At 45.6% G+C, this 16,430-nt stretch overlaps 1 protein-coding gene across 1 annotated transcript in view; it reads right to left on the bottom strand.

The window, feature by feature from the left end:
* LOC128299813 (probable serine/threonine-protein kinase cdc7) overlaps positions 1-11,423 on the bottom strand; it is a 33,625-nt gene extending 22,202 nt beyond the window's left edge. The window contains exons 1-2 of the mRNA XM_053035915.1: positions 11,120-11,423; positions 2,732-2,825 (exon numbers count right to left, since the gene is read on the bottom strand). Coding sequence (XP_052891875.1) covers positions 2,732-2,825; positions 11,120-11,423 — 398 coding nt within the window. The remainder of the gene's footprint in view (positions 1-2,731; positions 2,826-11,119) is intronic.
* Positions 11,424-16,430: the final 5,007 nt, after the last annotated feature.

The following is a 16,430-nucleotide window of genomic DNA, read 5'->3' as shown; positions in this document are numbered from 1 at the left end:
GCCACGTGAATACAGTCGATACCCGAGATACGCGAATAATGCGTTCCAGAGAAATGCGCGTATCTCGAATATCCGCGTATGTCGAGTTACCTTTAAAACATTGTTTACATATCGTATTCACGGATCGAATACATATATTTACGTTACGAAGCACATTTAAAATTGTTTATTGTAAAAAAATATAAAAATTGGATAATGTAAAATTGTAAAATTATACGTATATTTCAAGAATTATAATTTATGTTAATAATAACGAAATGTATTGTATTTTTAAGATTTGCATCTTTCAAATTGAATTCTGCATGCAAAACTCTGTGAAATGTCCAATTTTCAAACCCCGCGTATCGTATTGACTACAACGATCTACAGCACAAAAACGACACTCAAAGGAGCAGTTTTGTTATTTTAATGTAGCATAAGAAACACTAGAAATTTCGAAAGCAGTATCCTGCAACATCAAGCCTCATTTTTAAACTAATGTATGTTAAGTTTTTATGCTGAAACGTTACCACATAAAGCTCAAATTCTGCTTACTCGAAATACTCCAAATCGTATCATTTCACCCGGTAGAACAGACAACACATATCTGCAGAATAAACAACATGGATGGCGAAAAGATAAAAACGTTTCGCACCAGGCACAGGCACCGTCGTGATTGGAACGCAAACATTTGCATACCATGCGCCAAACGCATCGCGCCTGACAGCACTTTGTCATCTGCGGGAGTCGCGCGATCGCACTCTACCCAGTCCGCTCGTCTCCCAGTCGGCGGACGTCTTTTTTTTTGCACTTCTTCACATCCCTGTGGCCATTTTATGGTGGTGGTCTGATGAATTGCATTGTTCACTATGGTGCCTCGTCCCGTATTCGTAGTCGTTTCTCGCTTCTCTCGCTTCGCACATTCCATTTCACCCCTTTGTTGTTAACATAATTCTGCACACACATATGCCCGTTGATCGGGCTGCCCCAATCGAAGCGCGTGTGTATGTGTACGGTTTTACATGGAGAGTGCTTTACTTCTTCATCGTTTACTTCTGCCTCTTGGATATGTAGTTGTTGTTGTTTTTCCCCCCACATTCGGTTGTTTTGTCTGCGAATGTTTGTTGCAAATTTCACTTTTATCGCTTTCGGCTTGGTTTGCATTGGTTTTCGTTTTGTTTTTTAGTTAACGCTACTGCTACTCGCTTTTGCAGGTACGGGCGCTTGGCGGAAAGTGAGATTAGAAGAGTTGGACGCATTTGTACGGTCGTGCGATGATGCATTCTTCTACTTTGCGGCTGTTTCGGTTTATGATGCTGTCCCTACCCTGATTGCTCCGCTCGATGAAAGCTTCCTTGTCTTGCACATCGACGGCAGGGGACCTGTTTTAGTTTGTTTCGTTGGTGTGATTTTGTTGTTGATGAAACAAACTTTCCCAAAAATGATGGGCGACACCAGGCCATTCCATCTTTCATATGTGCGAGATCAACTCTTTCTTAGCAGAAAAATCTGAACCAACCCAAGGGTATGTGGGGACTGTGTTAATAGTACATATTGTTGTTAACTAAAGATGGACTAAAAATATGTCACTCAAATATGTCACAAAATATGCATCATTCACGAAATATATTGATTCAAAATACAAAACTAGTTTTTACTAATGTTTTACTCGTCTTTTAAATCTTTTCTAAAATCTTCTTTCTTTGGTGCAATTTGGAATTTTTATTATAAATCAGTACACACACTTTGATTTTTTTATACATTTGATTTTGATGCTACTAAGGCTTCCACCACACCGAACACAACACAACTGGATACTCGTTGGGCGATAAAATCAGTATTTCTTTACCGTGATAGGTTCCCAAAACTTCAAATGAGAGCAACATTTGGTTAAGAAAGCAAACAGCAAAAACTGTACAATTGCTAACGCACGAAAATAGCCAGGTTCTGTAATGCCAAAAAATCCATAAACCCTTTCAAGCACTGCGCGATATTAATGCATCCCTAAATAACTACCACACAAAACCGGATCAAAACCATTAAAAGCAACCCCCAGCGCGGCTACAGCGGCTAGAAGCGGAAGCGGAAAGAAACACACAAAAAATCCTATAATCTCTGAAGAAACGGAAAAGAAAATCCGCTCATTCGCGTGCCCCAAAAAAACTGGCCATCCCTAATTGATCGAGCCCTCGGTGTGCAGAACAGTGTGCGTTGGCGATACCGCTAGCTAGCCCTCCCACCCTCACCCTCGCCGTGCCACCCTTTTCTGAGACAAAGAAAATGGACAAAAAAGGTGAAAATGAAATTCCATCAAATCTCGCACACAATGTGCGGGTTTGGGGTTTGGGTTTTCCTTTGACGGCCATGGCCGCCTCGATCATATTTTATTTCGTTTCGTTTTTCTCGCTTCTAATGATCTTACTTCCGATCCGTTTCCACAATAGTCCACTGGTTACTGTTTTGTGGTCTACTTCTTCTGCTGGGCTGTAGGAAATGGAATAATTAATATCATTCGCCCAAACATGTGCAGTCAAGCACCAGTCCGCTACGTAGCAGATCGCCGACTAACGGATAAAATGTAAGCGGCATTAAGTACCTGATCTCCTGATTGCCCTGATTTATCTCAACTTTAAACTTGCGTATCGCTATCAGTTGCTGGTTTTAGGTGAAATTTGCAATCTACTAATACCAGAGGTAGCTCGGAGTTATTATGAGTGTTTGTAATATATGAAGGATGGTAAAGCATACTTACGCCCAAGCATATTTCGATGCATTTCGTTTGCCAGTGAAGAGAGGCGATAGTTCTGCACGCAGACGAATCAGAGTCTTAACCTTATCAGCTTCCCCTGTAAGTAGAAAGAAATGCAAACGGTTAGAAAAAGTGACAGAGCAGAACGCAGCGAACGATCCTTCCCGTTTTATTCGCTTCGTTTTGGAGAAAACGAGCAAACATTCCTCGCCTGCAAAGAATTGCTTGACACACTTCCCAGAACACTGGGGACGCGTGTGCATTGGGACTCGCAACACATCGGTTCGAAACATTCATGCCGGGAATGGCAAGCAAAAGGGCATGGAAGTAAAAACCTGTCCACCCGAAGCAATCCTAAGCGTGCGGTAGAACGACTTTTGAGCGGAAGAACGATGGCGGCGGCGGTACTGTGCGGGGAGAATGGCGCACGAAAACTTTCACCCGAAAGGTACGCCGCAAATAAAGCGGCTGGGTGTGACATCGCTATCCTCGACGGGCCGTTGTCATCGCACCGGGCGGTTGCAAGCGGATGGAAGCGCAGGCAAGTTTGCTCGTAAAAACGTAACGAGAACATCCCGGACCCAGCTAGTTCGACCACCGCGAGGGAGAGAAAGTTACTTCCACCATCCGCAGCAGCAACGGTAACACGGTACACGGAAGGTACGAAGAGAACACGGACTTGTGTATATGAAAGATTTCAACTGAGGTGGAGAAAAAAAAGGCAGCAAGCGACGAAATCTCCCTTCACGGGCAGGTTTTGCGCTTGGAATACACTGCCCAGTCGAATAACGGAGAACAAAAGATCGGAAGATCCAGCTCACATGCCAACGGAGGGTACCGAAAATAGGTTAACCCCTGTTTGTTTTGCTGCTCATGACTTGCCGTTAGTGTGTGGTGCTGCTCCATGCACCTGTCCTGGGTGGCGAAGATCTTTTCTGACGCGTCATGATCTGCTCGAAGCAGGGATCCTGTGATCCTGTTGCTATTTGGGGAAAAAAGACTGAGACAGAAGAGGAATGGAGAGACGGAATGGCAAGGATCGGTAGATTGATGAATAATGACATGTATGCATGCCGATGATGCTGATGACGAGTGTCGGCTTTCTCTTTCATTGGACTGTCACTTTTCGATGTTGCCACTATAATTTCTCCTGTTTTGCTTTAGAAGTCAAGAAACTCTACCCCCGATCGGGCCGCAATCGTGGCGAACCACTTATCATGCAGTGTCGTCATCGTTTTGCACAGAAACACTACACTTCGGGATTATGGCCCATACCGAAGCCCGGTGCACAGGTTGCACGATCATCTTCTATCATTAGCTTTCAGTTACATCCTTCGGCTGCTCGCAAAGGCACAAAGGCAGCTGGCTTCGGTACAGTTTCTGCACAGAAAGTCGAGCATAGTCTCACGCGTGCATACATTCTGCAGCAGTGTACTAAACATGTGTCTGGCAGAAACGCTGTGAGACTGAAGAGTTCGAAACATTGCATTAGAAAATAAAAAAAACAGCAAGACAAAATAGAAAGTGTTTCTTAATTTTCCCCAGTCCCTGCGCCCGCCATACCCTACGTGGAGATGCCAAACTGTTGGCATCTCCATCATACGAGAAGCCCTGCTACATTGCCTTCTGCTTCTTCTTTTTGTTCCTCCCTAGTACACTCATCCTTCGCAACCGGTTGGTTGGTCGCCGCAAAGATCGTACCAGATCGCGAGCGAGTATTTGTGAGTCAACCAGCGACGTATGATGATGGCATGATGGGCGAAGAATTTTCTCTTTCAACCGAGAAGACTTTCACCAAACGGGCCCCGGTATGAGCGTCATCATCATCAGCCGTTTTCATCTTTTACCAGCATTGCCATTATCAGTTGGGTTGGCTTTGGCTGAAGTGAAATGAGTAGAAGTGAAGAATTTTCACCAACCAACAATGTGTCTGTGCATCTGTGTTAAAGCATTCATTGTCGACCTGCATTCCAAAGAACCCGGACCCGCAAGTTTGCTACATAACATTTACATTTTACCCACCTAAACATTGTTAGAAGGGGGTGTGTCCCACAAAACTGAAATGAACACCGTTACGATGCAATTATTTCAAAAATATAGAAATCAAATTTCAAATTTTACAGTAAATTTTCATAAATGAATTCAGTCGATTTCATTTAGCATTTAAAACACAATACAAAATATAGTAACTTATTAAACAATGCTCAAATATCCATCCATACTTGACTCGATGATTGTTATTTATTAACAGCTGCAAACAACTGCTCTTAGGGCAGGGGGGGGTTGTTTTTGTTTTTTGTGTTTAACTAGGTCAAACGAAAAAATGCTTCCATTTTCCAGATGATTATTCTCAAATCAGCATTACTTCTGGTACTCTTCCGATGGCAACCAAAAACTGCGTTGCCAGCTAGCTGCTAACGTCCTTCACCCACTTGCTTGCTGTACCGGGTGCCGTCTGATATTGGGTATGGATTCGTACGACTCCCCCTTTATCCTCGGCACCACCACGCGAAAAGCGGAATAAACTTGTTTCGTGCATTGAGTTTTCCCCACACCCTGCTGGACCGTTCATCGCGGGTCGCGTTTTTATGTTGTTTTCCGTACCGCCAGGAGAAAAGTATGCTGGCGCGACAAACGGTCACGAAGAGAGGTACGGTAAACCGTTTCGGTATACACAATTCCACCAACCATTCCACACGGCCAGCAACAACGAGCGCCACCAGCTCCGGCCATCCGTTTGCACAGTGCGGTGCGGATGTATGTCACCGTGCGACGGAATAGATTTCGGCGCAGGCAACGCAACCTACGGGGAGGCCGGACCGGGTGGAATGTGTCATGCAGCCTGGGAAGCTGCTGCCAAAATGAAAAGAATGCTTTCTTTTCTAAAACCCTTTCTCGAAATGAATTGTGTGTTAAGTGTGTCTTTCTTGTATCGTTTCCTTTTCCCGGCACCATTGTGCGTTTTTTTTTGCTTCTCTCTCTCTCTCTCCCTCTCTGTCTTGGGGAGCAAGTTTTTGTGTAGATTCGTGGCATGTTTTGCTTTTGTTTCGTTTGGTTAATATTGCCTCGCTACCCAAATCGACTGCTGCAGTTCTCACTGTCCTCAAGACCCGGATAGTTTGGATAGTGAAAGTAAGCATAAAAATCGTTTCCGCTATGTTTTGGTCGAAATTGAATCTTAAGAGGTTCGTCGCCTTACTGGACGTTACTGTCTTTCTGCGCTCTTCTCGCATGGTCAAATACATAATGCAATAGATTATTCCGTTGAGCGTATTCGTATGATGTAGATTTTAACCGTCGATTCAAAAGCATTGCTCACTCACCCAAACATAAGGATCATTAGAGTCATGCAAGAAAGGAGCTAAAGGAAAGAATGCACCTTTACAATCCTAATCGGAAAGATGATTCTTCTTTAAGAGTAACAGCACCATCATGCCCAGCTCCATACAAGTACAGATAATAATAAATTCCATACCCTTCGTGGTACCGTTACCGTTGACCTAGATCGCGAAACGGTACTAGTGCGCACGGTGCTATGGGTGGATCGTGGCCAGATTGAGACACGAAACCAGCGAAGAAAGCTTTCCCTCTCGATCGAGAGTGCAAAGAATAAGTGTGGATCGGGCAGAAGATACCCGGTGAGCGTATATTCGCTGCAATACAAAGGAAAACCACTGTAAAGATAGCAGTTTCTACTACAATGTGCTCCAACACATATACTACCTCGACTGTGGGGTGCTACCACGACTACTGCTTGGAGCGAACAGTGTGTATGCAGTCACTCTTCAACAATCCTTAAACCGACGGCATCAGGCACAAGGTGAATCGAATTCGAGTTTATTGACACGCGCAGTGCTAACGTTTGCCTCGAGTTGGCCAAGGGTTGGCCATTGGGGCCTGTTGTTTCCCTCTCCGAAAAAAAAAACACCAAACGTCTGCTAAGATGGCGGGGGAAAAGTGCCGAAAAAAAAAATCTCCAAAATAACAAAGCTTCAGCTAGAAAATAGAAAACGAAGAAAGCAACTTAGCAACCACCTCCAGCGGCCGATCGGGTTGTTTTGTAGTAGCTTCGACTCTTCGCCAGGGAGGGAGGATCTACTGGGCAGTTACGAAACCAGGCTTAACCCAAAATAACAACAACGACGACGACGACGACGACGACAGTGGTAACGGCAGCATTTAATACAAATGTGTTCATACTTGTTACCTATGTTTGGGCGCCTTACATCATCCTCTCATCGGACAAGAATTTTGGTAAAGTTTTAAAGCTTTTGAGGAAATCATGAAGTTCCGAAAATCTTGTTTTAAATAAAAATTCCCAATCGAAGTATATTTTAAAAATTTTAGTTCACTAAATGATAGTGAATGCCGACTGGTATCAAAATCTAAGCTTCAGGGACGTCTATGGATCTACCCGATCTGTATGTACGTGCGTGCTGATGACTTCTGCAGCTCCGGTCACGGTATAATGCTGCTAACTTGCTGCTATTTCTACACAACTCTCACTTCGCAGCTATATCGCGATGATTGATCTCCGTGAAAAGTCGGGCGCTCGCTGAGCTGTAAGTTATCTTATGCCACATAACACACGCAGCGATTTTCCACCATCCGTACGGTTGCTGGCTTTATTATTATTATTTTTTGGGAAAAACCCACCAACAGCCACAGCGGACTTCTCTCTTGAGCGGACGGGTCCGACATGACTCAGTATCCATACAGTGGAAAGTGATCTTAAGATCGCTAGCGATCCAGCAGCGTTTGTCGAGGTCCCACCCCGGGTCGATTGACCTAGATTCTTTTTCCCCATCGGTTCGTAACTGGCTTCTCCCCAAAACCGGAGATTTCAACATTATATTTCTCCCTCTCTCTTTCGGACCGCTCGTTAAGATGGTTACCCTTTGCGGATGTTGCATCGTATCCACGAGCAAGAAGCAAAGCACAGTAGACAAAAAATGAACTGGCGAAGAATCATCGCACGATCGCGTTCGGTGCGTGTAGATCCGGTACGTAGCAGGTACTCGCCACTCATCACCGCAGACCTGTTCCTTCGTTGGTTTGGAAAACGTCAACCCATCCATCGAGACTTTCGTATGCCAGAGCGATGCGAAGAATGCCCGACGCCCTGTAAGGGCAGCACAGCACCAAACAATTCACAACGCGTGAAAGACTTTCACCAAGCACCAGTGCTCGGGCTTGATGATGATAATCGTGAATTCGTACCGCTGTTACAGCGTTACCCTAGCGGCACCGGCCTGGTCTTTAAGGCATTCCATCTCCTTCTGCAAACCATGCGAGCCATTGAGCATTTCAAGCCATGCTGAAAGAAATGTGGAGGAAGGTGGGGAAGCTCGATTCATCTCGAGACGGACTATCCTGCTCTTTTTCATAACCCGATGAACCCACGGGGAGACACTTGCGGGCTCGCGCGGACAGGTTGAACCGGGATAGTCAACCAAATACTCCAGCAGGAGTATTCTTTCCGAAACGAGGAACGAGCATTTTGTTTCGTTTTCTTTCATTTTTATACGTCTACCCGTCCGCTGGTACGATGCAAACCGATTTGCGTGTGCGTAAGTGCGTCAATTTGCGTGAGGGGAAAAAAATGCATACCGCAGCGTGATGCGCATGCCCAACCCCAACCATCGATCAACTCACTTTCACTGATTTTCTTGCACAGTATCTGCAGTGCGCTTGACAAAGAACTGTTCGGTCGTAGCCGTAGGGCGATGGGTAAAACCACTGATAAATGATGGTCAGATGTAAATAAAGAGTTTTAAGCATGAATGTAGACCAATGGAACACGAACGAGCCCAGCTTTTGAAGTAGCACGCTGTTCATACAGTGACATTTAAATTGGAAAATACCTTCAGCTGTCTTTTTGCAATTGTGCACCGTTCGAAAGAACCAAAGGTCCTCCTGTCAGTCGATTTGTTGTTCAAAATCATTCGAAACATTCGAAAATTTAGTCTGGATGGATCTTGTGACGACACACATGGGTGGATAGTTTAAAGGAACCATTCACAGTTTAGCACCTATTTTGTCCACATAAAGGGTGAAGGGTTTAATTACTTCTTTCCCGACAGCTATTCCCCTCTGTGACTGTAGCTGGTAGTATTATTTGGAAAGCGTAAATAATGTACCATCCCTACGTATTCTGCATCCTTTCACAAGTGATCGTACGGCATTGCATACGTTTATTCGCGCAAGAAATAATTCCCATTCGCTTTTTCCGTGATAAATCACCGATTCACAGCACCGAAAAATGCACCACCCAACCATCCCTTCACGTCAAACAGGTCCTGATCGATCGTTGTAGCCATTGCAATTTTCTACCGCACCTGTCGCTCATTGTGATCGCGAGGCCACGACGCAATAAACGAGCTTCGTTCGTTCGCTCTCACTCTCTGTATCACGTCATCTCTTTCTCTTTGGATTTCCGAAGAAGCGACAAGGGTGTGACTAAACGCACGTAAATATGAGTGTCCGATTGATTGACCCGGATCCACCACTGCCCAAAATGACTGTCTCTTCCCATCCGCATTGAAATAAAGCCCTTAACTATCTAAGGATTATGACCATCCATGTAACAAGTTTCCATACAAAATATCCTCTTTTTGATACTAAATATGATCAGGGTTTACAATTGAATAAAAAAAACGTATAGAATTTAACACAAATCTATAAATTTTTAGCCTTTGAAGGGCTGTATTGAATACTTTGTGCAGCTCCAAACAACTCTCGATGCATTATTTCATCGACCCTTTAATTGGAGTCATTAACGGCTTTCCAAAGCAACTTTCTTTGCACAAAGAATTACTTTGTAGTAGGGTATTAGCTCAGGGTGTTATGATTTCATTTTAACGATAACCACAATCATTGAGTTACATTGAGGTGAAATGAAGTGGACATACGGGGGCGGTAGGGGAGCGGAGGGTTTCAAAACAAAATTACAACCATTCTTCTTCGCATGCAGTAATTCGCTTTCGCCACGGGTGACAGTTTGGGGTTGCTGCATGGATCGTTTGAGTACACTAGTTACCGAAAAGTGCACGACAGGAAGCAGAGCCAGATGGAAGGAGTGCCTACAGACCGTGGGTTTCGTCTAAAACGCGACTCAAATTTCGTCACACGTCGTCGCTAGCATGATCGGAATCGCAAAGAAGAAAGGCGACAAAAGGCAGAAAAGCGAACCAAAGCGAAGCAAAAGAAGCAAAAGCAAGCGTTCCAGCATGAGATGGGTTTTTGGGTGGTAAGAGGAACGTGGTGCCGAGGTGGGGTGGGGTGGAATGAAAGAAGATGACAGAAAGCCGAGAAGGAAAGCCACCGCATAGCTCTCCACCAATGCTGAACGGTTGGAGCGCAGTCGGAAGAAAGGAGAACGAACGCAGCGGAAAGAAAGCTAGAAAGCGGAATGAAAATTTCTCTTCAACCCTTGTGCTAGGCCGTGTCATGCAGCTACTAGGGGCTGCTACGATCACTAGCACGGCAACCAGCTCCGCACCACTAACGTAAGACTACCACCACCGCCTCCCTCTTCCCCCTACCCCCCCCCCCCCTCACCCCTTCCATCATTTTGTGGGGTTGAAGCTGAAATTACTAATCTCTCTCACACACTCCTGCTCCCGGCCCTGCGTCGCCACACTGCCACATCCACAATCCATTCAGCACTTCCATCATGCTAAGCCGCAAGATCAACCAGATAGAAGCGCCTCCACAGGGCAACGATCGATCGTGGATGATTATTACCCGGGGTGGGAGAAAACTAAACGAGAGCAAGTTGATTATTTTTCCTCGCTACAGGTGTATGAGGGCGAAACAGTGCGAATGACCCACGATCTATCGCCCGATCGGGAGAAGAAAGGATTCTAATCAATCGAGGCACGATGCCTTATCAGAATCAGAAGAAAGCCCCACTCAGACAAGCGATGTAGATGTAGCGTTTGTTGTTACAAAATATCTGCTGGTTGCAATTCTAGTGCCATGAAATTTAGCAACAATGATGTTGTTGTATGTTATGATGCTGATAACAATCAAAGAATCGAATCTGAAGAAATGTAACAGTTACATCGTACAGGGTATGAGAAGATGACTATTAAAACAATCTGTTTTGTAACCTAATCTAGCAGAGTTTAATCGCGGCGATGGTGAACTATTCTTGTAACCACAGGGAAAATACCTTTCCATTTCTGGAGAGTTTCAACGACATTTCTTACCGAGTTTAAAATTCTTAAGGTGAACGTTTTCTTGATACTATTTTTTCAATAATGTCGATATGGCTCCCGTCCATATTAATACTCGCAGCGAAGATATCTCAACGAAACAGTATCGCTGGGGGTGAAACTGACTAGATGGCAATATAAAGGAGAGTAGGTGTCAAATGTGGCTACTTACAGCAGTAACGGATTGACTGGCAATTGTTGGTTGGGGTGGCCGGAGTCGACGACGGTCCGTTGCTACTGCCATTAGCACCGGTTCCACCGTTGCTGTTGCCGTTACTGGTCGGACCGTTGGACGCATTACCGGCCGGACTGGACATGGTGGCGATCATACTGTTGGGGATGGTAGCACAAGTGGTCAAATTGTTCGGGATGTTATTGCCCATACTGCAGGCGATACTATTGTTCGTTCCGATACTGTTCGCAATACTACCGAGCATAGTATTACAGTGACTGGCTGCGTTCAACTGTTGCGACATCTTCCGAATGCCCCTCCTACACACATGCGCACCCGTTTCGCCAAACAATCAACTTTCAAACTTTCTAGCACTGCTTGTATTGCGCACACAGAACTTAACTATCACTGCACGGTAGAACTGTCACTGCTCACTGCTGCCACTATGTTGAACTCGACACGTCCAAATTGATTTTTTTTTCTTCTTCTCCTTATGTGCTCCTGAGACGAGCAGTCAAAATTGGGATTTGTTATTCGTTTGCACTTTTCACTCACGCGCACGATCACACGATAGGGCTTCAATAAACGCGTAGCATTCGGCGTAACCACCACAGTCTAGTGTCCTCTAGGAGACGACATTCCAAGGGGCAACATTGCTACGGGATCAGCGAGAATGCACTTGACGCGACACATACTTTTCACATTCCTTGTGTACGCACTTTGTTATCTTTTCTCCAACGACTACTACGATCACGATCGTGTTACTTGCGCACGTTTGGCTAGGATTAAATTCCTATTGTTTCTTCGCACACTTACTCGCACGCTGATCTCTGTGGAATAGAATACAAATGAACACTTTTGACCGAATAATCGCCTCTGCTCAGTCCAGAGTACAGCTGATGTACATTATCCTTGCAGGATGAGTAAGCCATTCGCACTACTACACGCACCCATGCGCACACCAAAACACACAATGCACACGTACACAAAATCCACCCCAAATTTGTTGGGAACGAAATGTTTTGCTCTGCAGACGATGATGAGGAAAAAAAACGGCAGAAATGTTGCCAGGCACAACGAACACTCCCGGTGAAGCACGTTGCCAGACTCCGAAGACGGTTTGCGGACTGCGGTTTCTTTGCGCCTTTTGGATCGTTCGCGCCACCGGTACGATCTGATCTGATCGGTGATTCTGCCAGCCGACCAGGCGGAGCCTTCTTTTCTCGCCAGCGCTGGCAGAGACGAGGTTTAGGATACTCGCCAAAGACCTCCACCACCGTAACAGACAAGCGCGGCAACGTCTGCTCTCTTTCGCGCGCTATCTCCGCGCTGGTACACCACGCGAAAACGGGTGCAACCGAGAGGTCCCAGGCTCTCCCTTACGCACTTACGGAGCACGCTCCGCAAAGCTTTCTTTCGCTCTGCGAGAGTGCCACTTACACCGCGTTCGGCTAGTGATGCGAGCTTTCCTTCGAGCTATTCTCGAAACGGTTGCTCTCTTTCTTTTGCCGATCTTTTCACCTGAACCACCCTGCGGGGTGGTGGTGGTGGTTCGAGGCAATTTCTTTTCAGCCCTTCGGAACGGATTGTTTCTGTTGGTGCGCTCAACGTGCTTCCCTACCCTTCGCCATCTTGGTCTACGCAAGTGCAGAGTTAAGCGTGAGTAGCTCATCCTCTCCGCTGTTTACTATCGATAGCAAAAGCTCGCACACACGCACTGCGCTAGTTTTGTCTCGTTTCATTGTTATAACGGAGTCACTCGTTGCCAAAGCTTCGCCGTCGCTTGCCCGTCTCGCTCGATCGAAGAAAGTTTCAAAAGAAAGACGACGAACAGAACGTACGGTGCCGCGTTTGCGCAGACGCGCTGAGCGCTCTGAGAAGAACCGTAGAGTTTTGTACAACTCGTTAAGTGCAGTGCAGCCAGACCGGACCCGTTTCCCGCATTAACTTACCGATCCCATCCACACTGGCACGCTCGCCCGCAAATATTTCCAGTCTACCGCTACCCTGCGTGGCAAAGCAGAACGAACATGAATCCGGGACGCTTTCTTTTCTAGGTCTCGGACTCCGCTGCGGACTCGGGCATGTGGATGTGGCTCGGCGCTCGTCGGAGTGAGAAAAGTCAGGTCAAATCGAAACAGAAGCAGTGTTGGGAAAAGACGAAGCGTTCTGCTATTGCTTAGCTGAACATGCGTTTGTACAACATTCCAAGTTCCGATTGCAGGGGACCGAGCTCTAAAACTGCATATCAAACTTTAATGGTCAGATTCTTGAAGAAAATATTGCACATCTCATATATGGACTCAATAACTCGTTGCTATTCCATTAAATTTTATTTGTTTTATTTGTAATGTAAACAACAACTTTGAATTAAGCTTCATACTTCAATAAAACTATTGCATGAAAATAGGCAACAGCTATTCTTACCTAAAAGTCTTTACCAACTCTCACAAACTCAGTTTACACACCACCATGCACAGCACTACACATCCGGTTCAAAGCGTTTGTACCAGAATTGGGCCAAAGGTGTTTGGGGCGAACGAGAAGACCGTACAACAAATCATTAAACCGGCAAGATTCTTCCGTTTGGCTGCGAATTCAGGTCACCAAGCCATGTCACGGGAGATGGAGAAAAAAAAATAAGCGAGAAACGAGAATATACAGCCACCGCGCATAGAATCCAGCCTTAAACCCGGCCGCCTTGTACAGTGCGCCGTACCCTGTACCAGCGGGCGGATAAGATGGCGTGCTCTGCCTCACCTAGTTGCGAGCAGGAAAAACCGTTTCCTCGTCTGCGGGATCGTTCGAGTCTCCAAGAAGAAAGTTCAAAGAGAAAAGTAGAAGAATAGAAAACCATTCGGAACGACATGTGCTTTAATCGGTTGGCGTGGAAAGAGGCAGCGGTCGGGCAACAAGCACCAACGGTGGAGTTTTGGACCGTCTCTAGTCAGGAGATCCACCCGAGCACCGAAGCCGTGGCCGTAGAGAGGCACTGTACGCGAGAGATTCACACACAGCCTGCCCAAGCGGACAAAGTAGCGATGGGAAAGTGGAAAGAAAGCGCAAACAAATCAGAAACGATCGCGATGTGTGGGAAGAGAGGAAACAGAACAAATGAGCCAATTGAGGTAAGATGTACCACAAGGAACTGCTGCAGCAGCCCACCGGTGCCCCGCGAGTGCAAAGGCTGGTCGGCAGGGGTTGCACGAAATGGGGCAGCCGAGGAGGAAACTCAGCTAAGAAATTCCATGGCGTTTGCGTTCGGTGCGGTTGCTATTGATAGATCGTTTGGTGCGTGGGTCTTCAAGCATGGTAAAAACGCTTCAACAAAACGTTTGTTTCAGCTGTTTTGTGATTTCTTCTCCTTCTGCTTCAAGTAGCGGACCGCGTCCCACGCTGGACCCTTTACGCTCTGGCCCATACCATTGGTGGCCCGGGTCCATATTTTATTCCATAAATCTTTTTTAAATATTTGATGGATGAAATAGAAGACGTTGTACAATTGCACACTTACTAACGATTGAATACGTTTACAGCTGTTTATGGCAAAAGCAAACCGAAATAAAATTCAATCACGTTTTTTTCAGTAAATAAAGAAGGAAAGAATAAATATGTTGTATGATAAATACTTTTTCAATGCCATTATTCAATTGTTAACTCTTTTTTTGTCCTTGCAATCAATTTGCATTTACTTTGTTTTTAGTTTGTAAAACTTAATTTATTATAGTTTTTGAGGAGATAATTTCTTCATTTCCTGCATTTATAAGGTTTTATAGTACCATAGTAACGTATGAAGATATGTTGTGCTATTCCCTATTCGTCTTCGCACTATTTATGAGGCGAAATGTAAAACCTTCTCGAGTTAATTAGACTGTAACCTTAAAATATAAAGCTTGCGTTAATTAAATTGAATCATAAAGCACTCCAAACCGTCAAGCAAAACAAGGGCCAAAACGTGTTACTGTTAGCACAACCCTGGACAGTCAAATCAAAGGCTACGCAGTAAAACAAAAATGCCCATCGCAATAGGAACGAACGGTAAGATCTGCGGAAAACAGGCCACCGAAAGCACCGAACCGAGCAGATCTTCTTCGCGAGTGAGAATGGTGCGGCCCGCAATAAAATCCCGCACAGAGAACCCTGCACGGTAAAGCGAAGATGGAAAAACTACCATAGGCCCAACGGTTTCGCCAGCCACTATAAGCTACCGAACGAGTGCGGTAGAAAAGCGAGAGATATGCTTTCCAACAGTTTCTCCAAGGGTGGGCATAGCCGTTCAGCGAAAGCTTTTGGGGTAGAAAGAAGAACGTAAACCGTGCTACAAGGCAGGCGATCGTCTAACTTCCATCCGAAACGTGCACGAGATGAATCAACGTGCCATTTACCCACGCTCCGGAGTGCGCAGGCGCATGTACTAGCAGTAAGCTTGCCCAGCATGCTGATGCATACTAGGGCACACACATCGCTCACGTGGGAGCCCCCAAAATGAATGCCCCGAACAGTGTAGCCTCAAACCTGGCACATCTTCCCCTTGCCAGCTAACCAGCGGGCAATCTATTTATTCGCTGCCTCCCGTATCAACATATGCCCACCGTTGATCTCTGGCACAAGCACCCGTGAATGCTTCTCATCGAGAATCGGGTCATATCTAAAGACACCCTTACAACGTAGGTAGGTAGGGAACGGTAGGTTCGAGCGCTATCTCTACCACAGTCTACGTCAATTTGATCCCCGGTCTAGGGCGGCCTATCAAAAATGAAGTTTAGAACGGTGACCAGACCTTCAGAAAAGTAAGGGAGGTGGATGGCTTTATCTGCTTTTCTAGCACGAACCTCGAAATCTGTTCCCCAACCGCCTTACCTTGAAGCGCATGGCTTTTCTGCGTTTCATCAGAACGATAAGAAACTGCCCCAGTACGTTCTTCATTGTGTTCTCTTATCGGTCCCCGCAAAGCAACTGCTGACCAGCGAAATTACATACAGGGAGCTCGTGTTCTTCGTTTATTTTTTATTGTATTTTGCACCGGGCACCGGAATTTGCTCACACTTGCCCCACCGACAGTTGTCACTTGCCCGGTGTAACGTAATCCGTTCTATAGATACGGAATGGCATGCGTTGATTCACTGCTTGATACGGCGCAAAACGTTTTTTGCAGGTGCAAAGCAGCAGTTCGTGCTGTTCGTCTGATATATACACTCCTTGGAGTTTAAAATAATAGTTTGGCCAGTGTTGGAATCAACTGCAGCACACGCCACTAACAACAATAACCGGAAACAGCAACGTTTCCAATGCTTTATAGATAAGTTTAGAA

The sequence above is a fragment of the Anopheles moucheti genome, chromosome 2, assembly GCF_943734755.1.
Source record: "Anopheles moucheti chromosome 2, idAnoMoucSN_F20_07, whole genome shotgun sequence".
Taxonomy (NCBI): domain Eukaryota; kingdom Metazoa; phylum Arthropoda; class Insecta; order Diptera; family Culicidae; genus Anopheles; species Anopheles moucheti.
Note: the sequence above shows the minus strand (reverse complement) of the source record. Positions and strands in the feature narration are given on the sequence as shown.